At 47.4% G+C, this 23,644-nt stretch overlaps 1 protein-coding gene across 18 annotated transcripts in view; it reads right to left on the reverse strand.

Annotated features, from left to right (window-relative positions):
- AFDN (afadin, adherens junction formation factor) overlaps positions 1-23,644 on the reverse strand; it is a 2,152,715-nt gene that overhangs the window by 1,528,963 nt on the left and 600,108 nt on the right. For all 18 annotated transcript variants that reach the window (XM_086927064.1, XM_086927054.1, XM_086927053.1 and 15 more), the window contains one exon: positions 12,624-12,886. In XM_086927064.1, the coding sequence (XP_086783190.1) occupies positions 12,624-12,886 (263 nt within the window). The remainder of the gene's footprint in view (positions 1-12,623; positions 12,887-23,644) is intronic.

Consider the following 23,644-nt stretch of genomic DNA (forward strand, 5'->3'; position numbering starts at 1 on the left):
AATTTCACTTAAAATAATAATAGTTTTTAGCTAAATTAAATTTACATTTGGATTTAGGGCATATTCACATATTTTTAGTAAATTTAAATGTCAGTGGCAGATGGACACGCTTTCATTTAGCAGCCAAATATACAATAACTCTTACTGCCCCCGGAATTCCGCCGCGGCCGCACCGGAAGTCAGGCATGGTCGCCTGTGACGGGGGCGGAGCCGCGTCCGGACCGGAAGAGGAGGCAGGCGGAGGAAATGCGTGGAGCGGCCCGGGGCTCCTGCGAGCGTGGAGAGCCCCCGGGGACGACAACAGGACGTTGCACGCGTGTTGCGGGGCTCCCTTGACCAAGAGGGAGTCCCGGGATAGGAGCCGCAGCGTCAACTCTCCCTGCCGGTGCGGAGAGCGGAGTCCCCCAGATTGCCACAGTAAGTTAAAGGGGAGAGGGGGGGCCGGTGCGCGCGCGCGTGTGTGTGTGTGTGTGTGTGTGTGTGTGTGTGTGTGTGTGTGTGTGTGTGTGTGTGTATGAGTGGGGGGGTTCTGTATGTATGTGCGTGCGTGAGCGCTTCTGTTTCTATGTATGCGTGTGTTGTGTGGGAGCCTCGCGCAGCGCTCGTACTAATGCGCGTGCCAGTTTAGAATCGCCTGCGCGCGGCCAGGAGTGTCTCCTGGGAAGCACGCTCGGTGACATAAGATCTCGGCGGAGACGCGCTTCCGCGCGTCTTTAGCCGAGACCTAAAAAGGCATATAAAACGAGATATTAGGGTAAGTCATTATCATACAATCATACTGTGCTAAGCCTCCTTGCCAATTAGTGATGGGTTGCCAGATCGCCATACCACGTATAGCGGATCTTGGCCCTCTAGTGGCATAGATAGCACTTTCCTGATTGAAGACCCCGAGAAGGAGTGCTAACCACATTTGAAAACTCGGTGGATCTGAGTCTTTCCACCGTGCTGCTAGTATTACCCTGAGGACTGCCGAGCTTATAAAAAGCATGTCCTCTTCTTCCCTGCTCAGGTTTAGTGTATTATCAGTACCTAGCAGATACAGAGTAGGGGAGTCGGGAATTTTATGGCCAAACACTTCCTCCCATAATTCACAGATCATTTTTTTAATAAGTGTTAGTTGGTCGCATTCGCAGAACATGCGAATAAGCGTTGCAGGGCCTTTAAGACATCTGGGGCAGTGATCATTCTCTCTTTTACCCCAGGCATATAATTTGGCCGGAGTATAGTATAGATTATAGATAGTCTTATAGGTCTGGGCTATTAAACTAGCTGACATAAGTAGCCGTGATGATAGGCAGAGACTCATTTCAATATCTACATTCGGATTATCAAGTCTGTCTGCCCAAGTAATTTCTGTATGTTCTAGATCATCTTGTATCTTATCCAGTAGCTGACCATAGATTGTACCTATTCTTGCTGTTCTTTTAGCGATAGTATCGATAATTTCAATTTTCTCTGAGTTAATATTAGGGTTCTTATGTTTGAGCATAGTATGAATCTGCAATATTTAAAATAGTGCCCATTTGGAAGATTACATTTTTGTTGTAAATCAGTAAAAGTATAAGCCTCATTCGCACCAAAAGGGTCACCAACTGATGTAATTCCTACAGAGTGCCATTTCCTTGCGATAGCATCGCTCCCTAGTTCGGGAAGAAGGTTAGAATGCCATAGGGGAGAATACCTGTTAAGCTTTGGGATGTGCATATATTTCGTAATCCTTAACCAGATTGTCCAGGCATTCGTGATAACTTTGAATTTATTTTTTTTGTAGTAGCTTCTCTCTACTTGTCTTAGAAAAAGACCTTTCGCTTTTTCCCCTAGGGATAGCTCGTATATAGATGGGATAGGTGCATCCTCCATAGTATCTGAGCTAGGATTCTCATAAAGTAGAGGAGCCATCAGTTGGAGAAATGAAGCCCAGAGATATAGCAGAATGTTTGGAACAGCTAGTCCACCTTTGTTCTGTGGTAGTGACAAAAGCTTCAAGGATCTTCTGGTTTTGCCCTGTTGCCACATAAATTTGGACATAATAGAGTCTAGAATTTTGAGCACCTTTTCTTCGGGTATCAATGGAATAGCCCAGAAAAGATAAAGCACCCTTGGCAAGATATTCATTTTTAAAAAGTTTCCTCTACCAATTATTGACAACTGTAGACTATTAACCCGATTTAGATCTTTCTTTACAGTGTTTAGTAATGGCTCATAATTGAGTTGAGAGATTCGTGTAACATCGGGGCTTATGCTAACACCTAGGTATGTACTCGTTTGATATATGGCGTGGCGCACAGCAGGGTTTTTTTGTTGTAACTTAGTGGTGAACAAAATTGTTGCCGTTAGGTGGAGTTTAAAAGTTGATTTTTTGGGTGCACCAACAAGTAACGTGACCGTCCAGGCACGTTGTGAATAGATGTTTATACTGTGCGTTACAAAGGGCGTAAAGGCATCCTTGATTTTGGGCACACACTCGGGTTTAGTCAATGTAGACTGACTCCAATGGGTTCTGGTAAATCAATTTATTTTTTCAAAAGTTCATAAATTTCAATATTGTTCAGAAATCACATATTCCCTAGTTGTTCAAAAAGGATTACAATTGCTTTCAAGAATTTAGCATAGGTGGTCCTCCAAACTGACAGCCATATCACAAATTCCTTTGACTCGCACTAAGATGGACTTACGAGCCTTTCTGGGATTATTGGGATATTACAGAAGATTTATTCCCCAGTTTTCCCAGACGGCTGCACCTCTGACAGACTTACTTCAAAAAAACTGCAAAACAGAAGAGCAGTTACGACAACCCTCCTTAGGAATAGTACAGGCATTTGAAACCCTGAAACAGTCCCTAACGTCCGACTCTGTGTTAACCAGTCCAGATTATACTCTTCCCTTTGTGCTACAAACTGACGCTTCAGATCAAGGACTAGGGGCTGTTCTATCCCAAGAAACATCCCAGGGAGAGAAGCCCATTTTGTACATTAGCCGTAAATTATTTCCTCGTGAAAAGAAGTATGCCACTATAGAAAAAGAAGCATTAGCCATAAAATGGGCAATAGAAACCTTAAGATACTATCTTGAAGGCAGGGAATTCACTTTGTACACTGATCACGCCCCTCTAGAATGGTTAGCCAAGAACAAGGGCCATAACGAAAGAGTGCTCAGATGGTTCCTTTCCCTACAACCATACCGATTCCGAACCAAACATAGGAAAGGAAGCGAACAAGGAAATGTGGACTTTTTATCTAGATTTCCTCAGGATACAACCCCGAGTAGAAGGACAGCAAGGGAAAGGGGATGTGAGGAAGTACTCACCGATGCGGTCCCGTGGGCCGATAACCTCCATCGGACTTCGAAAACAACAACACCCGATCCGGATCCATGTCGTCTTTTCCTCTCCTTACAGAGAGCTGAGAGACAGAACCCGGAAGAGGACGGCAGTAACCCCGGAAGTGGAGAACGGGGTCCAATGAAAGCGGAGCACAGAGGCGGGTTTTGGAAGGAAGGAGCAGAGCGGGAGAAGACGTCGAGTGCGGTGACGCTAGGAGAGAAGTTGAACCGGAGCCGAGAGGACTGCGAGGAGAAGTCCAGGAGAGGAGAAGCCCAGGACGAGGAAGCGGACGAGCCCTGGAGTGAGGAGTGGTGGATCCCACCGGAGGACGCTGAAGAGCGGCCGCGGACTCAGGAGAGTTTGCGGCAGGAGTCGGTGAGTTAAGGGTTACCACGCTATCTAGGGATCCAGGGAAGCAGGGACTGTACGGGAGTGTAGCGGGTGGACACTGTAGGGTGGCGGGTGGAGTATATTTTACTATTCTTCATAGTGAACCGCTATCTTCCTTGTGAATTGCAGTACACCTGTAACAGGATTCGCAACAGTGGCCATTAATTGTCCGTGATTAGAAAACCGGCTAGTAAACCTGAAACAGACTTGTATGATAGATATTGAATATGTGTGGTTAAGATACCCTGACTTCTGTTCAAACCTTTGTAGACAGTATCGTAATATAACCAACCTCTATGTGGCAATCACTTATAAATAAGTGAAAATCATTTCTTTAAAGTGAGGGTTCCTCACCAGACTCTTGAATTATTTTTTCCTTCCCATGATTTTCTTATCCTCAATACTACCCTAGTTTAGAATCACAACCCCTATTGTCTTACGTTGAGCACAACTGTGGTGCGGTGACGGGTTAGAACTCCCTGATAAAAGGAAAACTAGTGTTCTGACGACTCCCTATCTTTCCTCTTTTATGAGCCTCCGGGGAACACCCTTCGATTCCGAAGACGAAGATCCAGGACCATTGCCAAGTACTGAAGAGGATTCCCAGGAAGTAGACTATAGTGACGACTGGACATCTGTTTTACCTGACCCTACACTTATTCAAAATAAACCTTTGTCTGTTCGCAAACTTATTCAGCCTCCTCGCCTATATATTAGACCCGCACTCCCACAAGGCTCTCTTACAGCAAGATATGAATTTACTCTAATGTTTAGGTTGGCATCAGCCAGTTCTGCAAACAAAAATCTTGCTGTGTGATTAAAGTGTGTACTCCTTCAGGTGGGCCTATAAGCAATTGGGGTGTAAGGTTAGGGTTTAAAGTTCATGATTGTTATACTTAGATATACCGTCATTGTTTGACGGGGTGGTGCAAAGCAGTTCTAACCAACTACATTTTTTTTTAAATGTTAAAAAATCATATAAAGCTGATAAATCTATATGTTGGAGAAAAATACAAGTTGCAGAAGACAGTGACAGTCTGAACCATGGAGAGGGAATAGTCATATAGTCAAAATGATTAATAAGTAATAAGAATTTAATCAGAGTATCCCAATTCGGAAAACACTGATAGTGTGCACTCACCTGCGGCTGTGCATTGTTTATAATGAATATAAATAGAAACGATATAGGATAACAAAAGTGTACTGCCTCTCTAGAAAAGATGTTTACCACTTTATATGCAATTGAAGAAAAGAACAATGGGTGGCGGAAATATTATTCACAGACACAGACAGACAGACGCAAAGTCTTCTTATTAAAATTATTACAGACCCACAACTTCCGCCACAATCCCTTATGAACAAAACAAGTTGTAAAACATACTATGATTAAAAGGGACAAAACTGTCCTCATATGCCAAATCATTTAATTTGCATTCAAGTACAGATAAATCATACCATTTATGTAAAAGTATGAATTTTTTAAACTTTTGCTCAATGATGCAAATACAAGTTTTTTGCACTTGATAACCTCATTAAAAGAATGCGAATGGGTGCTTTTTACCTTCTGAAGTGACGCAAAACTAACTACCTGCTGGAAACAAACCAAGTAGTACTCGTAGACCAACATCATGAAACCTCTATCTCTATCAATGGGTATATGCAGGACTTTACCCTGCACCGAAGGATTGGCAGGCTGCACTGTATCATAACCTGGAATCTACCGACATGAGAAAAGGGCTATGATTGACCTAATTCACCAAATCATTAAGGAGCAGGCACCAGTCAACACAGCGTGCACACTTAGTCTGTGGATACATTCTCCCACAGCCTCTGCATGAACCAGTTCTAACCTAACATAACTCTTAACCATGTGTCTGTAAGTTTCCAAGTGGCAGCCAGTAAAACAACTTAAAATATGTGGACTTCAAAGCAAGAGAGAGGGCCCAGCACAGTCACGGACAGGTCATTGACAGGTTTGTCCTCGACATTTGCTGAGATCGTGGTGTGCCCATGATATCAGTGGGTCAACCTGGCTTATACTTGAAGAGCCCCTCACCTAGGTGGTTATGGCGCAGAAGCTCAGAAAAGACAAGCTTCACGCCTACGAGTACGGCCAAGCTGCTTTCTGCATCTCTTGTGGAGGTAAAAAACAGATGTAAGCGAGGAAGGGAGGTTCGAGTCAGCAGCGGGCAGCATCCGTGGGGTTCCAAAGATGAGTTGCACAGTCCACACTGTTCAGATGCAGGTTTTTGAGACACAGTTCGTTTCTGGGCACGGGTTGAGGGGTGGGTTCTGAAGAGGTGAGGAGCGGGGAGGTGGCATACAGGACAATAGGCGTAGGAACCTTTACCACAATATTTAATAGTCACTTGTACACCCATTATTATAACTTATTTTGCAGTTGGGTGATCCCAGTATTCAGCCTAATATCAATCTAAGAAATGAAATAAAAAGGGATTTGTAAAGCACATGAAAACTCCAAAGAGTGTCTTGGCGCTGAATTGCAATGCTGCCTGCCGAAAAGCTCTGATCATCGTATCCAGCTTGTTGAAAGAGCTGGGTTTTAACTTTTTTCTTAAATAAAGATAGCTCAGATATGGAACGAAGTTCCAAGGGGAGATTTTTCCAGGCCACCGGGCCAAAGTAAGAGAAGGAGAAGGATCTGAAGGTAAGAGAAGGAGAAGGATCTGAAGGTAAGAGAAGCATCTGCCTCCGGTTCTGGCTAGCTTATTTTGGGAATCTGGCTAGGTAGCCATGAGTTGACCGTAAATTCCTGGGAGGGGGGATAAGCTCAAATCCTCCTCCTCAGGTACACTGCTCCTTTATTATGAAGGGCTTTAAGAGTCCGGACCAGCGTAATAAAAAAATAATTCTCTTTCTGATGTTGAGTCAGTGAAGCGCTTTCAGATGTTCCAACTGAAAAACAGAGAACCAATTACCTTCAGGATGCATTAAATACATTTGAACTGGGCAAGGCAAAAGGGCAAGATTGAATCCCTGGGATCCTTAATGATAACAAGCTAGTAATTTGGATTGGCAGCATCAAATTCCGCGCTACATACGGGGAAGGTAATTTCCATACAACATTTCCCCTAGAGGTAATCAGGTAAATCTTTTATACTTGAATAGGTTATGCTCCAAATGAAAGACTAATGGATACATGTCAAGTGCACTAGTTTCTTATCGAAACATTTTCTCTCTTCACATGATCACGTTTTTTTTCTCGCAATTACTGCCACAAGCAATATGCCCACCCACACAGGAGGCTTACCATATTTATTGGGAGGCGTGTGAGAACACAGAATGGTAGAACATTTTTTCTCATATAATGAATTTCTCAATAATTCGGGCTTCCAATTACAAATTGCTGTGCACAAAAACAGATTTTGAAAAAAAAACAGCACTCAGAATATCTTGGCATAATGGGTAATACAAAATTAAGAGTGGTACAAATAATCAACTTTCCTAAACTCCGATTTTGGACAAATAAAAAAAAAATAGCTTTCCTTCATAGCAATGTTCTATTCACTGTAAGCTGCACCTTGGTTGATGGCTCTGAGTATCATCAGTTTTTTAACAAGCGACAAAACTGTAATATCCCTATGATATAACAATATACTACCTTTAAAGACCAGCCTTCAGTGCAAAAACTGATTAAAATGAACAAAACAAACTTTTTTTCCTACTTACTTTCACTGTGTTTTTTTTTAAAGCAATGCGGTTTGGTTACTGGGGAAAAAAGCGTGAGCGATCCACACAAATGGCAGCTTGTGGAGTTCAGATTGTTTTCCCAGTTTTCAGAAATGTATAGCATTCTGGATTTCCCCATTGGTTCCATAACACATTCCCCCTCTTTTGCAAGTAGGTGTGGACCGAAAAAATATCAAATAATGAACACCACTTAGACAATTACATAAACGTTGGTGTAAATTACACTCTGCTGGTTTCCTAAAAGCTGAAAAGAGCAAGATCTTAGTACATCAAACCTTTTGTTCATGACATTTTTAGAAAAACAAACATACAATTCCTTGCACATCACGTTTTCAGATTCTTGTAAACAAACAAACGTCAAATTGTGGCTATTTTTTCACAAATTTCAGTATTAAGATTAAAGAAAATCACGTTACGTAACAGATCTGCCATAGCCTCTACTTCACTATCTACGCAATATTATTAGACAAGTGGAAACAGCTGCAGATTCCGAATCATCTGTAGACTTGATACAAAATCCTTGCAGCATGATCTGCTTCAGTGAACTCTACGTACTTTAAATGTTGGAGGTGTTGGTAAATACCACTTTATACTTAAATTGCTCGGTGCAGAATTGGCATTAGAGAGTGATTTTAAAATGGCATGCAGCTGGTTTAGAAGTGGGGTAAGAGGCAACTAAAGTCTATCAAAAACACAGCGAACATGTATATTTTGCTGGGAGCAGATTACGCTAAATTAGAGTGCTGCAATTAGTGAAAATTAATCCATATTAACACTAGCAGGTCCCTGATGTTTCCATCAATAAGCAGCAGTAAATCCGGTGAAAAACAGTGGTGGTAAATCTGCCATATTTAGCTTGGGAATCTGCTAAACACTGCCTTTATTACCATTGAAATTCACCTCACAAAAAGGGTAGGAATACATTGTAATGGCAGACATACCACAAGATGTTCAAGTTTGACAAATTATAAGCAGCTCATGACCCGTCATCTTTAATAGGAAGTTATATATATTAATAGCAGATGGATTCTCAGCCAACTGACACACTCATAGAATAAATTGCTAATGGCCTATCATTATAAATTACCTCAAAACACAGAGATCAGAAATGGGCTGCCATATTCATAATTTATAACCTTCAAACCGTAATTTATACAGTTCGGCACCCTACTCTGCCCCTGTGCTTATGGGACAATGAAATTCAAGCTAAAGCTTTGGACTGGATCATCTTCCTTTCTCTCAATTGCACACAGTTTATCTTGATGGATGTTTTCACTTCATCTCCTTGCCCACTCTGTACTTAAGGTCTTCATGATTGCTATGATATTATTCAACCTCAAACTTATCGAATCATTCACTGTTCACCTTTACCTTTATATTTATATTTACATGGAACGCCAAATATGCACTGCACTGCAAACCGATCCAGCATTGTCCCCATCCATGACTAGAGGACCTGAAACCATCTCAAGCTAAACAAACGGAAAACCGCACTATGCATTGGAAACCGCTGGTTCACCTGAAGCCCCCAGGCTAGAGGCTCATTATCTCGGTATCAAACTTTTACAGGCGTTTATTGTGAAAAGACTTGAAATCAACTTGGACTGCACCCTTAACTTCCACCCTGAAATCAACATAGTGGTCAAGACCACCTTCTATCATCTGAGATACCTCAGGAGGATTTTCACTTTCTTGGATTTCACTCCCTGGATTGAGGAAACCATTTCCTTTTGGTTTCATGTGTCGATTACGCCAATGCCCTGCTTCTCAGGACTCAGGGATATCTGCCTTATAATCTCCAATGAACACAAACTATTGGTGCATGACTTCTCTTCCATATTTAGCGAAAGAAAGACATTAGCCCACTTCTTTGCGCCATCCACTAGATATCTGTAACAAAAGAAATGTCATTCTAGGTCCTCTAAATAGGCCACCGCACACTTCATGGAATAGGCCATTTCCTCTCCATAGACAACTGCAGACATGTAAATGTAAATGTAAATGTATAGGCATTTATATAGCGCACTACTTACCCGGAGGGTCCCAAGGCGCTTCGACCGCTGCGAAACCCTTCCTGGCTTCCCTGAGAGATGGTCCCTTAATGGGTATCTCCAGAGTGAGACCAGGCATCCCCGGCGGTCTGGTGGGGCCGTTAGTGAAGATGAGGCAAGCTAATGCCCAGAGTTGCCGAGTGTGATCGCTGATCAGAGTGGGCACCGAGGCGAGAGAATTATCGAGTCCGCTGACCCTGGTCCAGAAACCTGCTGCGCCGGGAATCGAACCCTGGTCCCGGGCCGTCCTCTGCTCTCGGGTCTGCCGCCTCTAACCAGTGAGCCACACTACTTACCTGTCTAGTAGCAGACTCTACTTCAAGATCCAACAGTGAATTGAAATCCTAACATAGACCAACTCATGAGTTGAAGAATGGCTCTACCATGGGGCTGGAATAACCAAAAGCATCCTCAGATCCTCTCCAATCATACTTCTCACACGGCAAATTGAAAAAAGCAGGCACTGGCACTGGCAGACCGCACAGATCTTGCTCAGTATCGGAGCTGGGTATAACAATGGAGTCAGCATTGCTTGGAACAGTGCCACTGGAATGGGCTCCAGGGAAGGTTGCAGTCTGACCAACAAAGTCCATCTGGATCTGAGAATGGATCTAGAGGGCGAACCGGCTGGCGGGAATCCAGTGGGTGTCCAAGAAGATGGACAGGGCTGTTCCTAAACAGGGTAGTGTGCTGGTCAAAGGAATGAGGAAGCGTGGTGGTTAACGTATGTAAACCTACCACTGGGTACCCATTGTGTTGGAAATAATTGCCTCACACACCTTTGCAGGTGTCATGCTTCATCATAGGCAGTGCTCCTCGTTGGGTAGGCGGTGCAATTTCCAACGGGCACACCTCAAAGAGGGGCTCTTTACCGGAGATCTTTTAATCCAACTGCCTATGGGTGAAGTGCGGGTGTGGGGCCAGGAGGTTGTAGACAAAAATGTGAGTTAAAATGGAGCCAAGGGTACCTGAGACTACTTTATTCGGGTGGTCCCTTGCTACAATTAAAAACGAAACTAGTCTGAGTTTGCTGGAAAATAATGTTTCCTAGCTCTGGACTAGACTGGGGGGTGTTATAAAAATCGGTCAACATGTTTCTCGCCTTGGTACAATAACACACGATTCTTCAGGACCTATGTGGTAAAGTCTACAAACAAAAATTCTATCTAGGAATTATATGCTCATTACCAGTTAAGGGGATGTTGTACCTCTGTTGCACTGTTCCTTGCCTAATGGTCAAGAACTACATACAGCATCAATGCCCGGCAGGTCGTACATCAGGAATAAGGCCTCTGTATATTAGGCTTCGCTATCCTGTGTAATGGACATTTGTCCTACACATCGCCGCCGGGAATCCAGTGGGGGCACCCGCCTAACCCATGGTGCCCGAGGGCACTCAAGAGGGGTCGGCTCACAATATAAGATGCAAGGCCTCAACTCCTTCATATGGATGGGAGTGGTTCCAACTCCTGGAAACTCTGGGAGGAGCGGAGCAGGCCCAAACTCAGGCTCTGCAGCTCATACGTGGGAGTTGGGCCTGAGCTATGAAGTCGTAGAGCGCTCAGACTTCTCAGATTTTTTTAATGGGTTTTACAGTCGTGGAGTTGTGGCCCAGCTCCAGGCACCAGACGTAAACCAAGTGGAGGAGTCTATCACAGACATCTGTCTGTGACAGGAACCACAGAGTTTAAATCCCAGTTTTTTTCAGAGGACATCCCTAATTGCACACTGGGAGCAAAAGGTCAAAAAAGGTTGGAAAAACATTGAAAAAATAGTCCAAAAGATGGACTGAGGTCGCTCTCTCCGGTTCTGCGAGGAAAGAAAAGAACTGACATCAGAGTGCTGGGGTGGCGCGCCCACATGCACCAGAAACTTAACATCCAGCGCAGATGCCAACAACAGGGAGACGGTCGTTATCAACTACAAATGCGAAGAGGTACTGCTCTAATGTTTCTGGATCCAGTCTGACGACTGGGGAATATTCTAAGGTAAGGAATCTGAAACTAGAAGTCTTTATCAGATATAACATTTTGAAACTCCTTCCTCTGTTCTCATCAGGATCCTGCATGATAATTTGGCCTTTTGTAAAGCAAGGAAGACATGGCTGTCTCCAAACCTTTTAGTGACAAACCATTGAAGAAACCAACCAAAACAATAAAACTGCATATTTTTTTTTTTTTGCAGAGTTTTATATAGCGCAAACTTGACCCGAATCAGGTATCAGAGCGCTTTACATAGCACCAGTTACGTTACACGAGGACACACATTTATTTTTATTAGGCATGGTTAGCAAGACTTAGAAATTATCAATCAATATGGAAGGTGTTACATTAGACCGGAGTCAGATGCCTTCGGAGTAGTTATTTGGATTTCTGGATAATATATTGTGAACAGTTTAATGCTCTTACTTTAATGCTCATGTTACTCAAACACACCGATACCGTCCATCTTATCTGCAATGCTCCACTCAAGCATCCAGCCTCTGCACATCTACTAACACCCAGAACAGCTATTCTCTTCACAAAGCTGCACATAGCACTCAACGAGCCTTGGTTGGAGCACATACCTGTCCAGCAAACACGTCTCACACATGCAAAAACACAACATTCTCAATCCAGCACTCAATACTCAATACACTACCAGTTTTAACCCTTCTCTCCCAATGCTATGCGATCTTGTATCTCGCAAATTTCTATACTATTTTTGTCATTTTTATCTGCCGCCCTAATTGCAACCCCACAGAGAACCTCTCACATAATTGCCCAAACACCACCCTCTAACTCTAAATAGGCAACCAGGCCAACACCTGCCCATCCACAGATGCCTGCACCTGCATCCCTCTGACGGCAACATAGCAGCACTTCAGGACCACACGGATATACAAAAGGTATTGAGAGTTATTTATTACCAGGTTTTTATTCAGACAATCGATCTCAAAGCCACTAAAACAATACATGAATGCCAAATCAGTTTCAATGAGAACATCCCAAGGATGAGGTTTTATGTGTCTTCAGTAGAAGACACAAAGCTTAAGGAAACAATTTAGAAGGGTTTAAGGATACAAAAATGGTTATTTCACCAGGGTCCACATTTTAATACAACATAAGGCAGGAAGAAGGAAAATGATAGAATATGAACTTCATACTCACCCACATTTGTCTCTCTGGTTTTTGGCCATCTGACTTGCATCAACAGGTCGTTTCAGCATAATTTGCTCTTGGCTGGGATCTACAAATTTGAAGATATGGGATGCACCAAATTGCACTTTCACACCGCTCTGCAACATGGTGGTCTCAGAAATTCGCTGGCCATCAACATATGTTTTGGCATCCATGCTTCGGGGAGTAACAGTGACTACTCCATCCATATTAGTGAGGTCACAATGATGTGCCTGTATTCCAGGACCAAACAACTGAAAACAAATGTCAGGGTTTAATAGACTATATGGTCATTGCACATAAACAAGCCTTTAATGAACAGTAATGAGGGCCCTTTCTCTTCCAAGGCTCTTCTTCCCAATATTATTATTCACAAAAAAGTGCCTTGGTCTGCACAAGAATGTTCAGTAGGCTAGAGATTAACCTGTAAACATATAAACGCAAGTGTTCTGCCTTGTAACCCGCCCCTTCTGCTTTGTCATGGATAGCTGGCAGGATAGTTAATGATGTAAACCCTAGTCAGGTGTGATATGTAGGTTACAAGTTTACACTTGGCTAGAGAAGCATTGTGAGAGGCAGTAGCCATGTGTCGGAGCTACAGTATGTTTAAGACAACATCCAAACCCTCTCTCCTTCCTTGGGCACAGGCACAATGCTTCCCTCTCCAGGAGTGTGGAAAACTAGGGAAATAAGGTGACTGCTACCAGGTTTGCATCATTAAAGATTATCCTTTTCACCTAGCTGCCACACTTTTCGAACCCACCCAGCCCATCTTTTGCAGATGCTACAAATTCTCAAGACATGGAATTAATGGGGAATGACAGTCCAACCATTGTAATGGGACAGATCCATCCTGTTCATTCTTATACGTGGGTTCTGGTGACTTGGGAGAGGAGATTACGGAAGAGTTCTAGGGAGTAATGCCTGTTAAGATGGCCTATACAAGTGGTTTGGTAGGATGCTAGGGTTGCTTTTGCCCATTCCTGGTCTACAAGAATTACATTCTGTTACTGATGATATCTGGTCTTCCCCAATTAGTTCTGACAGATGGACTTAGGGTGAGAACAATGTGATTAAGTTCAGAGGGGTGTAGGAGAACTAGGGAATTGCGGGCTGTAACAGACAGACTGATCAATGGATTTATTGGGGTGCACTGATTGGGAATGGACATTTAAAGGGGGTTGGACATAAAACTACATCTTGCCTCAGTAGCATACATGGGCTAGCATTGCCTCTCTTTGTATTCATCTCAAAGTATACCCTCACTCCCAGCAGTTCTTAGTATGCACATTATCCACTTCCCACCATCTTAACCAGTTAAGACAATGTGATCTTGTCTCTATATCATCCTTTATTCATACTGATGGCACTATCGTCCCTAGCCAGGTTTTGAGGATTCTAAAAGTCAAACATTAGTTCTGATTTAGAGAACAGCTATCCATGATACAAAAATACAAATATCACCCAAACCTAAGATTTGCCACACATCCCAGAGATGTGAAAAAAGATGCCCATACATTTTCACACACAACTAGTGAATGTTGGATTAACATGTTGTTTCATAAAAAAAGACAATGACAACCTGAGTGTTTAATATTTCTTACAAGGTTAGGACCTGGTGAATACTATATGAGGGTCAGATATGCCTAAAAATGTATAGTCGCAGAATATTAGGAGAGTGTACTTCGTAGTATATGAATCCCTTTTCAAACTCATCCAATACACCTCCAAAATGGCATATTTCGCCTTAACTGGGCAGCATTCTAGAAAAGATACCATACACTGGTAGTTCCAATCACACCTGCATAACCATACACAAAGCACATGCTACATATTGTTCACAAAGCAATTTGGGAGGCAACATGCACACACCCTAGACATACACTCTAAAAACACACAGAGAAAACTAGCTTAAACTTAATACACACACATCATAGGACATCCACCTGGATTGTGATGTAATGTATAAAAAAACACTACTTTCTAGCTTAGCAATAAGTAATTGAGCTCCCAAATTAGAGAACGATGGAAAAAGTTATTTAGCACATTACCCATATACATAAATCCTCACAAAGATGTTCAAAGATGGTACTTATTTTAATTTGACACTAACACAAATCATTTCAAAACTTAGCACTAAACAAACAACCTGCTAACCACACACAGCATAGCTCAAACAAAACAACATGCACTATTCTAATGATGGCTGCTACACTTCAAATGATGCCCTTCCCAAATCTGCATTTAAAGGGCTCGCTGATAGAGAAGGTGCTACAATGCCATAACAATTTTGGCAGGAGCTTGTATGGAAGTAGTAATAGAGCATGCTGGCAGATCGGGATATGGAACAATAAATTAAGTTCTGGTCCTGTCCCAGGGCCTGTATCTCACTAAAAATTAGGTTGGCGGACAGGGGTGTGTCCAAGATGGCGACGGAGTAGGACGTGTTTTCTGTCCCTCCACCGCCGTGATCTGCTAAGCTTTGCCCAGCGCCTTCCCTGGACCCTACCGAAGGCTCTGGCCCTAGCGCGACCCTCCCGGAATCATTGGGGTGCTCTGAGCGCTACCCGCGACGCCGAGGGAGGTGGCTTGGCCCGCGCATGGGTGCTGGGGCCTGTGGCGTGGAGAACCGGTGGGAGCCGCGGACTTACGTGCGGCGGTGCTGAAGAGGGGCCGCACTGCTACGGAGCCACGCGCAGGGTCAGGAACCGGCCGTACCCTCGGCAATCGGAGACTCCCTCATGCGGGAGGTGAGTGTCTTAGCAGTCCGGTGGGGTCCAGGAGCGAAATCCGACTGAGCCGCGGGCTGGACGAGCCTCCCCGATCACGCGAGCCCGGGGATCTGCGGCCTAGCGCCAGGTCGCGTTTCTGCGGCTGGTCTCCTGGGGTCTCTTGAGGTGCGGCCGATCGCGGCAAGGGGACTGTGAGGAGCGGCGTCGGCCCCCGGGCCTGCATTGCGGACCGAGGGGCTCTACTAGTGGTTCCCTGAGCCTAGAACCATCGTCGGCTCGCCGTCCCATTTCTGTGACGACCCCCGGTGGCGGCCTATTAGCGGAGGATCCTAGGCTACCTGACAGCTGCCTCACACACAGCTGGGCCGGGCCATGTGAGAGCGACCAGTGGGGTTGATGCACCTCTCCTGCTAGGAGAAGCGGGAGACACGCGGATCTCCGCTTGGAGTGACCAGCATTGCCGGAGGGGAGCAGAGAGGGGTCGCCTAACAGAGGAAACTGGGATTGGTGACGACACGGAAAGGAGCACTGTGGGCCCACTGGGGGACGGCTGAGGCTTGCATCGAGACCTCGAGCTTGCGGCGAAGCTTCTAGCGCGACTGGCAGGGGTTCGCCATCGTTGGAAAGGGCCCACCGGCAGGCGTCGGCCACTGGTCGGAGCACGATGGCACAGAGAACTCGCAAAGACAAACCCGGCAAAGAGGGGCCCCTGAGGGGATCGCAGGCGACGACGTCTCCGGGCACTAGCTCCAGCTCGTCTCCCCAGCTGCGGGATGATGAAGCTCCGGCCACCAAAGCCTTCATGCTAGAACTCTTTGCGGCCATCAAGGAGGACATCTCGGAGCTTCGAACTCAGCTGGCCTCGGACCTCCGGGAGGTGAGGAGGGATGTCGAGGGCATCAGCGAGAGGGTCGCGACGCTGGAAGAGCACGATCTGGGCACGGCAGAGGATATACACCGGCTCCAACAAGACGTGATCAGGCTGACGGAGCAAAACCTGGATCTTCAGACCCACGCTGAGGATTTGGAGAACCGGTCGCGCCGAAATAACATCCGCATTCGTGCGTTGCCCTGGGGAGGAGAGGCGGGGGACCTGCGTGGGTACGTGGAGGCACTCTTTTTGCAAGTCCTGGGGGAAGAGGACCTGCACAAGATTAAAATGGACAGAGTTCACAGAGTTGGGCTACCGAGAGGCACGGGGGCTCCACCCCCGGACATTTTGATCTGCATTCACGATTATATGCTCAAGGAACGCATACTCCAGAAGGCGAGGGGGATTGCTGACCTGCAGTTCAGAGAGCATCGACCTCAGCTCTTCCAGGATTTGGCGGCTTCAACGCTGCAGAAGAGGCGCACCTTTAAACCGGTGACAACTTACCTGAGGGAACAGGGTGTGGGGTACTCATGGGGTCATCCCTTCCGCCTTATTTTCCGCTGGCAGAACAGATTGGTCCAGGTTCGAACGCTGCAGGCGGCTAGGGAGTTGCTGGGCCTGGACGACACTCCTCTCTCCCCAGGGGCGGAACGATCACCGGCGCGGCGCCGGCGCCGCTAGTCTTCCTGGCAGAGAGTGGGGCGCCCGGTGGGGCATGGTAGGCCGGATCCGTCGGCCAGCCAGCAAGAGAGAAGCGGAGCAGTGGCCTCAGTGATGAGTGCAACGGAGTCACTGTCGCAGAGCAGCTCGGGAGCGGCATGATTCTGCAGGGAAGGCTAACAGGCGACGGAGGGACCACCCCCCTCCGCTCAGGTACCGTGGGTAACTATGTACTTTTGGAGAAGACACCCCGGTCCAAGAACTGAAAGGACCATTGACTGGGGTCTCACCCGCGGCCCGCGATGGGCTGCTGAAGCCGCCCTTATGGTGGCATTTTGCTTTTTGTTTTGTTCTCCTTTTTATGTTGCCCCCTTGGGGCTTTTGCAGTTACTGGTGGGGAAGGCATTCCTGTTGAGGCTCTCCAGACCTGAAGAGGGGGTGGGGGATGGGAGTCTGGGGGGGGAGTTGGAGGGGGTTGAGGGGTGGTGGTGGTAGCGTGAGTGTGTGTTGAGGTTTGTTTTTGCTCTTGCGGTCTCCAGATGTGGGGGGTACGAGGGAGGGAACTGGGGGGGCCTGGGCTTCTTGAGGCTCCGAGGGTACTTGATGGAGTGGAGTGTGTCGAATTTAGGGTGGAGAGAAGAGGAGCCGAGTGAAAGTACTTATCTGTGATGCTGGTTACTGTCGGTACATGGAACGTGAAGGGGCTGAATTCCCCTCAAAAGAGGCAGAAGGTGTGGAAATATATTCTTGATCACGATCTGGATGTGGTGGGCCTCCAAGAAACGCATCTGGCGCGGAGGGACGAGTCCCGCCTCAAACATAAACAGTATCCGCTGATTTGTAGATCCACTGCCCACACTAAGCACAGAGGGGTGGCTCTTATGTTCCGTTCAGCAGTGCGATTTCAGCCGTTAGGGGTTAGGAACGATAGAGAGGGTAGGTGGATCTTGGTCAAGGGGGTACTCCGTGGCAGGTTGTGCACCTTTCTGGTCCTATACGCTCCCAATGCTGGCCAAAATAAGTTCCTCCAAGACTTACTGACTGCGGTGGAGGACTTTGTTGAGGGGGCGCTTTTGGTACTGGGGGATTTTAACTTAGTATGGGACCGTGAGTTGGACTGCTCTCGGCCACAGAGGGCGGACGCAGGAGTCTGTTCGGCTGAGACACGTAGGCGATTTATGGACTGTGGACTAGTTGACGGGTGGCGGGCCCTCCATCCCCTCGCCCGGGATTACACTTACTATTCACATGTCCATCAGTCTTATTCCCGCCTGGACCATGGATTTCTGAGCCAGTCCCTGCGGGGAGCCCTGAGGGATGCTAGGATCTTCCCCCTTTCGGTCTCCGATCACAGCTTACTGACCCTCTGTTTTTACTGGGCTCAGGATAGTACGGGAACGCGCAAGTGGTATTTCCCAGCTTCCTTGGTCAGGGACGACCCCTCCTGTAAAGCCCTACGAGTTGCGATTCGCGAATTCTTTGATCTTAACCCCGTCCAGGATACCTCGATTTTTGTCACCTGGGATGCCTTTAAGGCGTCGATCAGGGGTAGCTGTTTAGCTCTCAACGCAGCTATTAATAGGCAGCGGCGGGTGGAAAGAGAAGGGTTAGAGGCAGAACTGGCCAGACTGGAATTGATACATAAACAGAATCCCACCAGGCAGACGCTCCGCTCGCTGACTGCAGTTCGGGGTAAACTTACGTCCCACTATAATAATAGAGCGGAGTTCACCCTCCTTAAATTGCGCCGACTCTCCTACTCACAGGGTAACGAGATAGGGAAGCACCTAGCGCGCCAGTTGAGGGACAAACGGGAAAGGGGAATATGTAGGCGGATCCGGGACCCTGGGGGTGACCTGCACCATCGTGACGAGGACAAGGCGGAACTTTTTGGAGAGTTCTACGCTGCACTGTAATCAGGTGATCCCCTGGACCCCGCGGCCCAGCATGACTACCTTGCTACACTTGCACTTCCTCACGTCTCTCCCGAATGGAACGAATTGCTTGAGGCCCCCTTCACTAGGGAGGAAGTCCTGACGGCGATCAAAGCCCTGAAACAAAACAAGGCACCTGGGGCGGACGGCTACACGGCACTCTTATCAGACCTATGCGGCAGAGCTGTGTGACCATCTGGTACTCCTCTTCAATGCCATGGCGGAATCGGGCACGACCAAGGAATCCATGGCAGAGGCCGTTGTATCGGTTATCCCCAAGCCGGGGAAAGACCCTGCCAAATGTGCCTCCTATAGGCCTATAGCCCTGCTGAACTTAGACGCCAAATTATACTCGTCCATACTGGCAGTCAGGCTACAGGATCTTATGCCCACTCTCATACACCCCGACCAATCCGGTTTCATTAAGGGGCGCCAGACAAACGATAACACTCGCCGTGTGGTCCACCTTATTGAAAAAGATAATTGCTTCCGTATCCCGGCGGTGTTGGTGGGGTTGGACGCGGAAAAAGCCTTTGATCGGGTGGACTGGGGATTCCTTTTCCAGACCCTAACGGCTTTTGGCTTTTCGTCCAAGTTTATTTCCATGATACGTGCGAACTACTGCTGCCCTCGCTCCAGGGTCTCGGTCAACGGTCACCTGTCGGCCTTCTTCCCCCACTCTCGTGGCACGAGGAAGGGATGCCCGCTTTCGCCTCTGCTCTTTGCCCTGAGTATTGAGCCGATGGCGGTGCGGGAACATCCTGACATCCAGGGACTGCCTTTCGCGGGCGAACAACATAAAATCTCGTTGTTTACAGATGACGTCTTGCTGTCCTTGGCAGACCCTGCACGCTCCCTGCCCCGGGTCCAGACTGAACTGGCGCGCTTTGAAGAGGTTGCGGGCTTCAAGGTCAATTACGACAAGTCCTTTATTTTGAACCTTACGCTCTCCCAGGCGGAGGTGGACCGCCTACGTCCGCTGTCTCCCCTGCCATGGAACCTTTCATCCCTCCTGTACCTGGGGATCCACCTAACCCCCACGGTAGGGAAGCTATACGCCGCCAACTCCCCCCCCCCCCCCCCCCCCCCCTGCTAGCACGTATCCGCTCCGATCTGCGGCGCTGGCTCCCTCTTCACATTTCGTGGCTGGGTCCGATCCACGCGATTAAAATGACGCTTCTCCCCAAGGTGCTATATTTATTTCAGGCGCTCCCCATCGTAGTTGATGCAGACTTCTTTCGCAGTATTAAGACCCTCATGCTCCGCTTTATTTGGAGAGGAGGGAGGGCTCTCTTTTCCTTTGCTGCGCTTCGGCGCCCGCGAGAGGAGGGTGGAGTCGGCCTTCTGGATATGCTTCTCTACTACAAGGCGGCGCAGCTCCGAGTTCTGGTGGAGTGGTCTCAACCGATGTCTGAAAAACACTGGCTCCCTATAGACAGGAGTGTGGCGGGGAGATCGATATGGGATATGGCATAGAAGCCCAACAGGGATAGGCCTAAAAATGCGTATATTAGCATCCCCACGGGTACTACCTTGAAGGTGTGGGACTCCCTCGCCGGATATTAGAGGTGGACAACGTTCCCCTCCCCGTTTACGCCCATCCATTTCAATCCTGCCTTCCCGCCTGCCCAATTAGAGGGGCCCTTTGAGGTCTGGAGGGAAGGGGGCTGTTTTGCCCTCACACACCTGTTTCATGGAATGGACCCACTAACATTTGACAACTGCAAAAGGGACTACGGGGTCCAGCCGACGGAACGGTACCATCATACCCAGCTTCTCCACTGAGCGCTTTCCCCTTCGGTTCGCGACGCCGCTACTAGAGCTCTCACCCCCTTTGAGGCCTTTATCGCTAGGACCTCTGGTATGCGAGGAGCTATCTCCTTTCTTTACCGTCGCCTCCTGTCTACGGCAACGTCCCCCAGACCGCGATACATGGGATCGTGGGAAGAATTGTTGGACCGCGAGATTTCCGATGTAGAGCGGTCACAGTTATGGAGGGACTTGGCGAAACACAATCACTCCGTCGAACTCCGAGAGGCCCATGTCAAAACGATGATGGATTGGTACCTCACCCCAGCTAAATTGCACCGTATATATCTGGGCACTTCGGATAGATGCTGGCGGTGCTGTGGCATGTTAGGTGACTTCCGCCATGTGTGGTGGGACTGCCCCGCTATCCGCCCTTATTGGGAAGAAATTCTATCTCATATTAAGGAGACCCTGGGATATCCCGTGGCAGACACAATGGTACACGTGTTACTGGGCCTCCGAGATCCACTGCTGGAGCATCAGACCAGGGCGGATAAGAAGATCTTATGGTTGTGCATTGGGGCGGCTAAGACTACCTTGGCAGCAGCTTGGAAGAAAAGGGAGGCCCCAGCGATTTCTTTATGGTATGCTAGACTGTGGCGTCTGTTGGGCATGGAGCGAATGGCGGAGGTCTTCCTCGGAGATTTTAAAAACGTTATCTTTCGCTGGGGTCCGCTTGCTCTCACGGGGGCTTCCATCTGCGGTCTACCCACCCACACTGCGGGCCCTGCATCTCTTTCAAGTATGAGTGCTAGCTGTACGATTGAGTGTGACCGAAGGGCGCTGCCACCACCGGGAGGAGGGGTGGGGGTTGGAGGGTATTTTTTTTTTCTCTGGGGTTCTTTTGTTTAATTTTTTGGGACGCCATTTCTTGATTGTAGCGGGAGAGGTACAACGATGCTCAGAGGAGGCGGATGCTAGTCGCAGTCGCCCACGACCCTGAGGGCTACCGGGTCTGTATCACCAGCGCTCGTGGGCACATATTGGACCTAGAAAGCACGAACTGTGACTGTTTAACTAACGTGCCCCGACCTATGGATGGGGCCTTCGCCTTTGATACTAGCCTCTCCCGCCTGCCTTGCTTGCCCCCCTGTGAGGGGAAATGTGTGAGATTATCGCGATTGTCCCCTTTCTTCTGTTTTATATCAATAAAATATACCTTTGACAAAAAAAAATTAGGTTGGCAACCGATGATGCTCTGCCTCATGTTTATTATGTGGAAAAAGAAATCAGGGTTTTCACTGACTATAAATTCCGATTCTAATTTAATGTGCTGCTTGAATATGAATATTGCTTACGTGAAAATGGATAAAATGAAAATGAATTGCTGTCGCTATCCAAATGCGAACACACACCACCGCTGTCTATGGAGGGTTACAAGTCCCAGTCACCTTTGCCACCCCAGAGGAGTTGTCTGGACATCACCGGTTCCTGCCGCACATTGCTTCAAAGCGCCTCCAGTCTTCCGGGTGTGCTGGACATGCCACCACTGTTGTTGGGCTGCTCTTTGTGGGGACGACATGTCCCAGCCCCCTTTGCCCCCTCCAGAGGAGGGGTCAGGACTATCAGTTCCCGTCGCACAGCACTACAAAGCGCCTCCAGTCTTCTCGCAGCGCGGGCTAAGCCCATACACCGGGCTGGACCGTCTGTGGCCGGACAAGGCTGGTCTGGGCCACCCTTCCTAAATTCTTGCTTGTGATCTGGGGTGAGTGTTTTTATACCCAGCCTATGTGATATCTCGGATATATACACCTGGACTCCTTGATGGAGTACAAATTGTGAATGAAGGGTAAGCTATACTGCAGTTGACATTAACACACTGGCCTTCTAGTCCCATGTATGTTTAGGGCCCCAGTACGTAACCCCATCCTGATGGTGGAATTTGAATAGACTAACCATTACAATCATCATGGGGAAAACGAAATGTGTGTTTGGGGGAAGGGGGGGTGCTTAGTTACCTTCTCTCCTTCTAAGATCAACTTGATTGACCAGATGTTGAAAAGGGCACTGAGGGTTGTCACCACAGAGAATGAACCAACAGAGATGAGACTTTCCCTTGGCTCCAGCCTACTTCCACCTGCACCTACCAACCCAGTAGGGGCTACCTCTCCATCTATAACAGTCAGTTCGGCCCCCAGCGAGTTAGTGATGGCTTAAGTCCACAAGAATTGTTGTCCGAATGTTGCATCCTTTATAGGGGTGTGCAATGAGGAGCAGCACAGAAACACGCCAACTTTCCAAATAATCAAAGAGGGGCTTTGGACTAATTCCATTGAAACAGGCACCAAAGGTGACCTTACTATAAACGTATCATCATCTGGCCAACTTTTAAGCGATAAAACGGGACAGGGATAGAGGGTACGCAATCACAAAGGTTGGCCCAGACTGTGGATGTAGTATCGGCTAAAGTTAGAGACATGGTGTACACCAAACTTGGCCCAATTCTGGCATGCCTTTTTGCTATGAAAAAACAGCTGGAAAACATATTCAAAACTCCAATGGCACGTTCGTAGATATTAGCACCCCTCCCTTGTCCCCCCCCCCGCCCCAACTCCCTCAAGGACTCCTCCCAGGACTGATGTGGAGGCCATCAAGATACCTTTTATGGTTTAAATCTTTTATTGGCATTTCAGATATAACAAAAAGGAACAGGACCTCCTGCTCCTTCAAGACAGTGCGGTACAGACTTCTCAAGTCAGCGAATATGATCTTACCAAGTAATTGTTAGGAGCTGGTCAACAAAGAACAACCCACAGAAAACCCGTGGGGAATTAAACAACAAACCTCCCCCCATCCCCACCCCCCCTGTCCACAAATTATAATGATGGTAGTATAAAGGAAAACTAGCCTGGTCTAGAGAACTGAGGGCGCCTGGTGCCGCGCTGTTCAGGAATTTGCGTGTCTGCCAAGCGGAGGAGCCATGGATACCGGGGGCAACTCAGTTCCCGGAATCCCCCTGTGAGCAGGGTCAGGAAGGGTCGCCACAGCTCCGGAAACTCGCTA

Source organism: Lissotriton vulgaris, chromosome 6 (assembly GCF_964263255.1).
Source record: "Lissotriton vulgaris chromosome 6, aLisVul1.2, whole genome shotgun sequence".
Classification (NCBI taxonomy): domain Eukaryota; kingdom Metazoa; phylum Chordata; class Amphibia; order Caudata; family Salamandridae; genus Lissotriton; species Lissotriton vulgaris.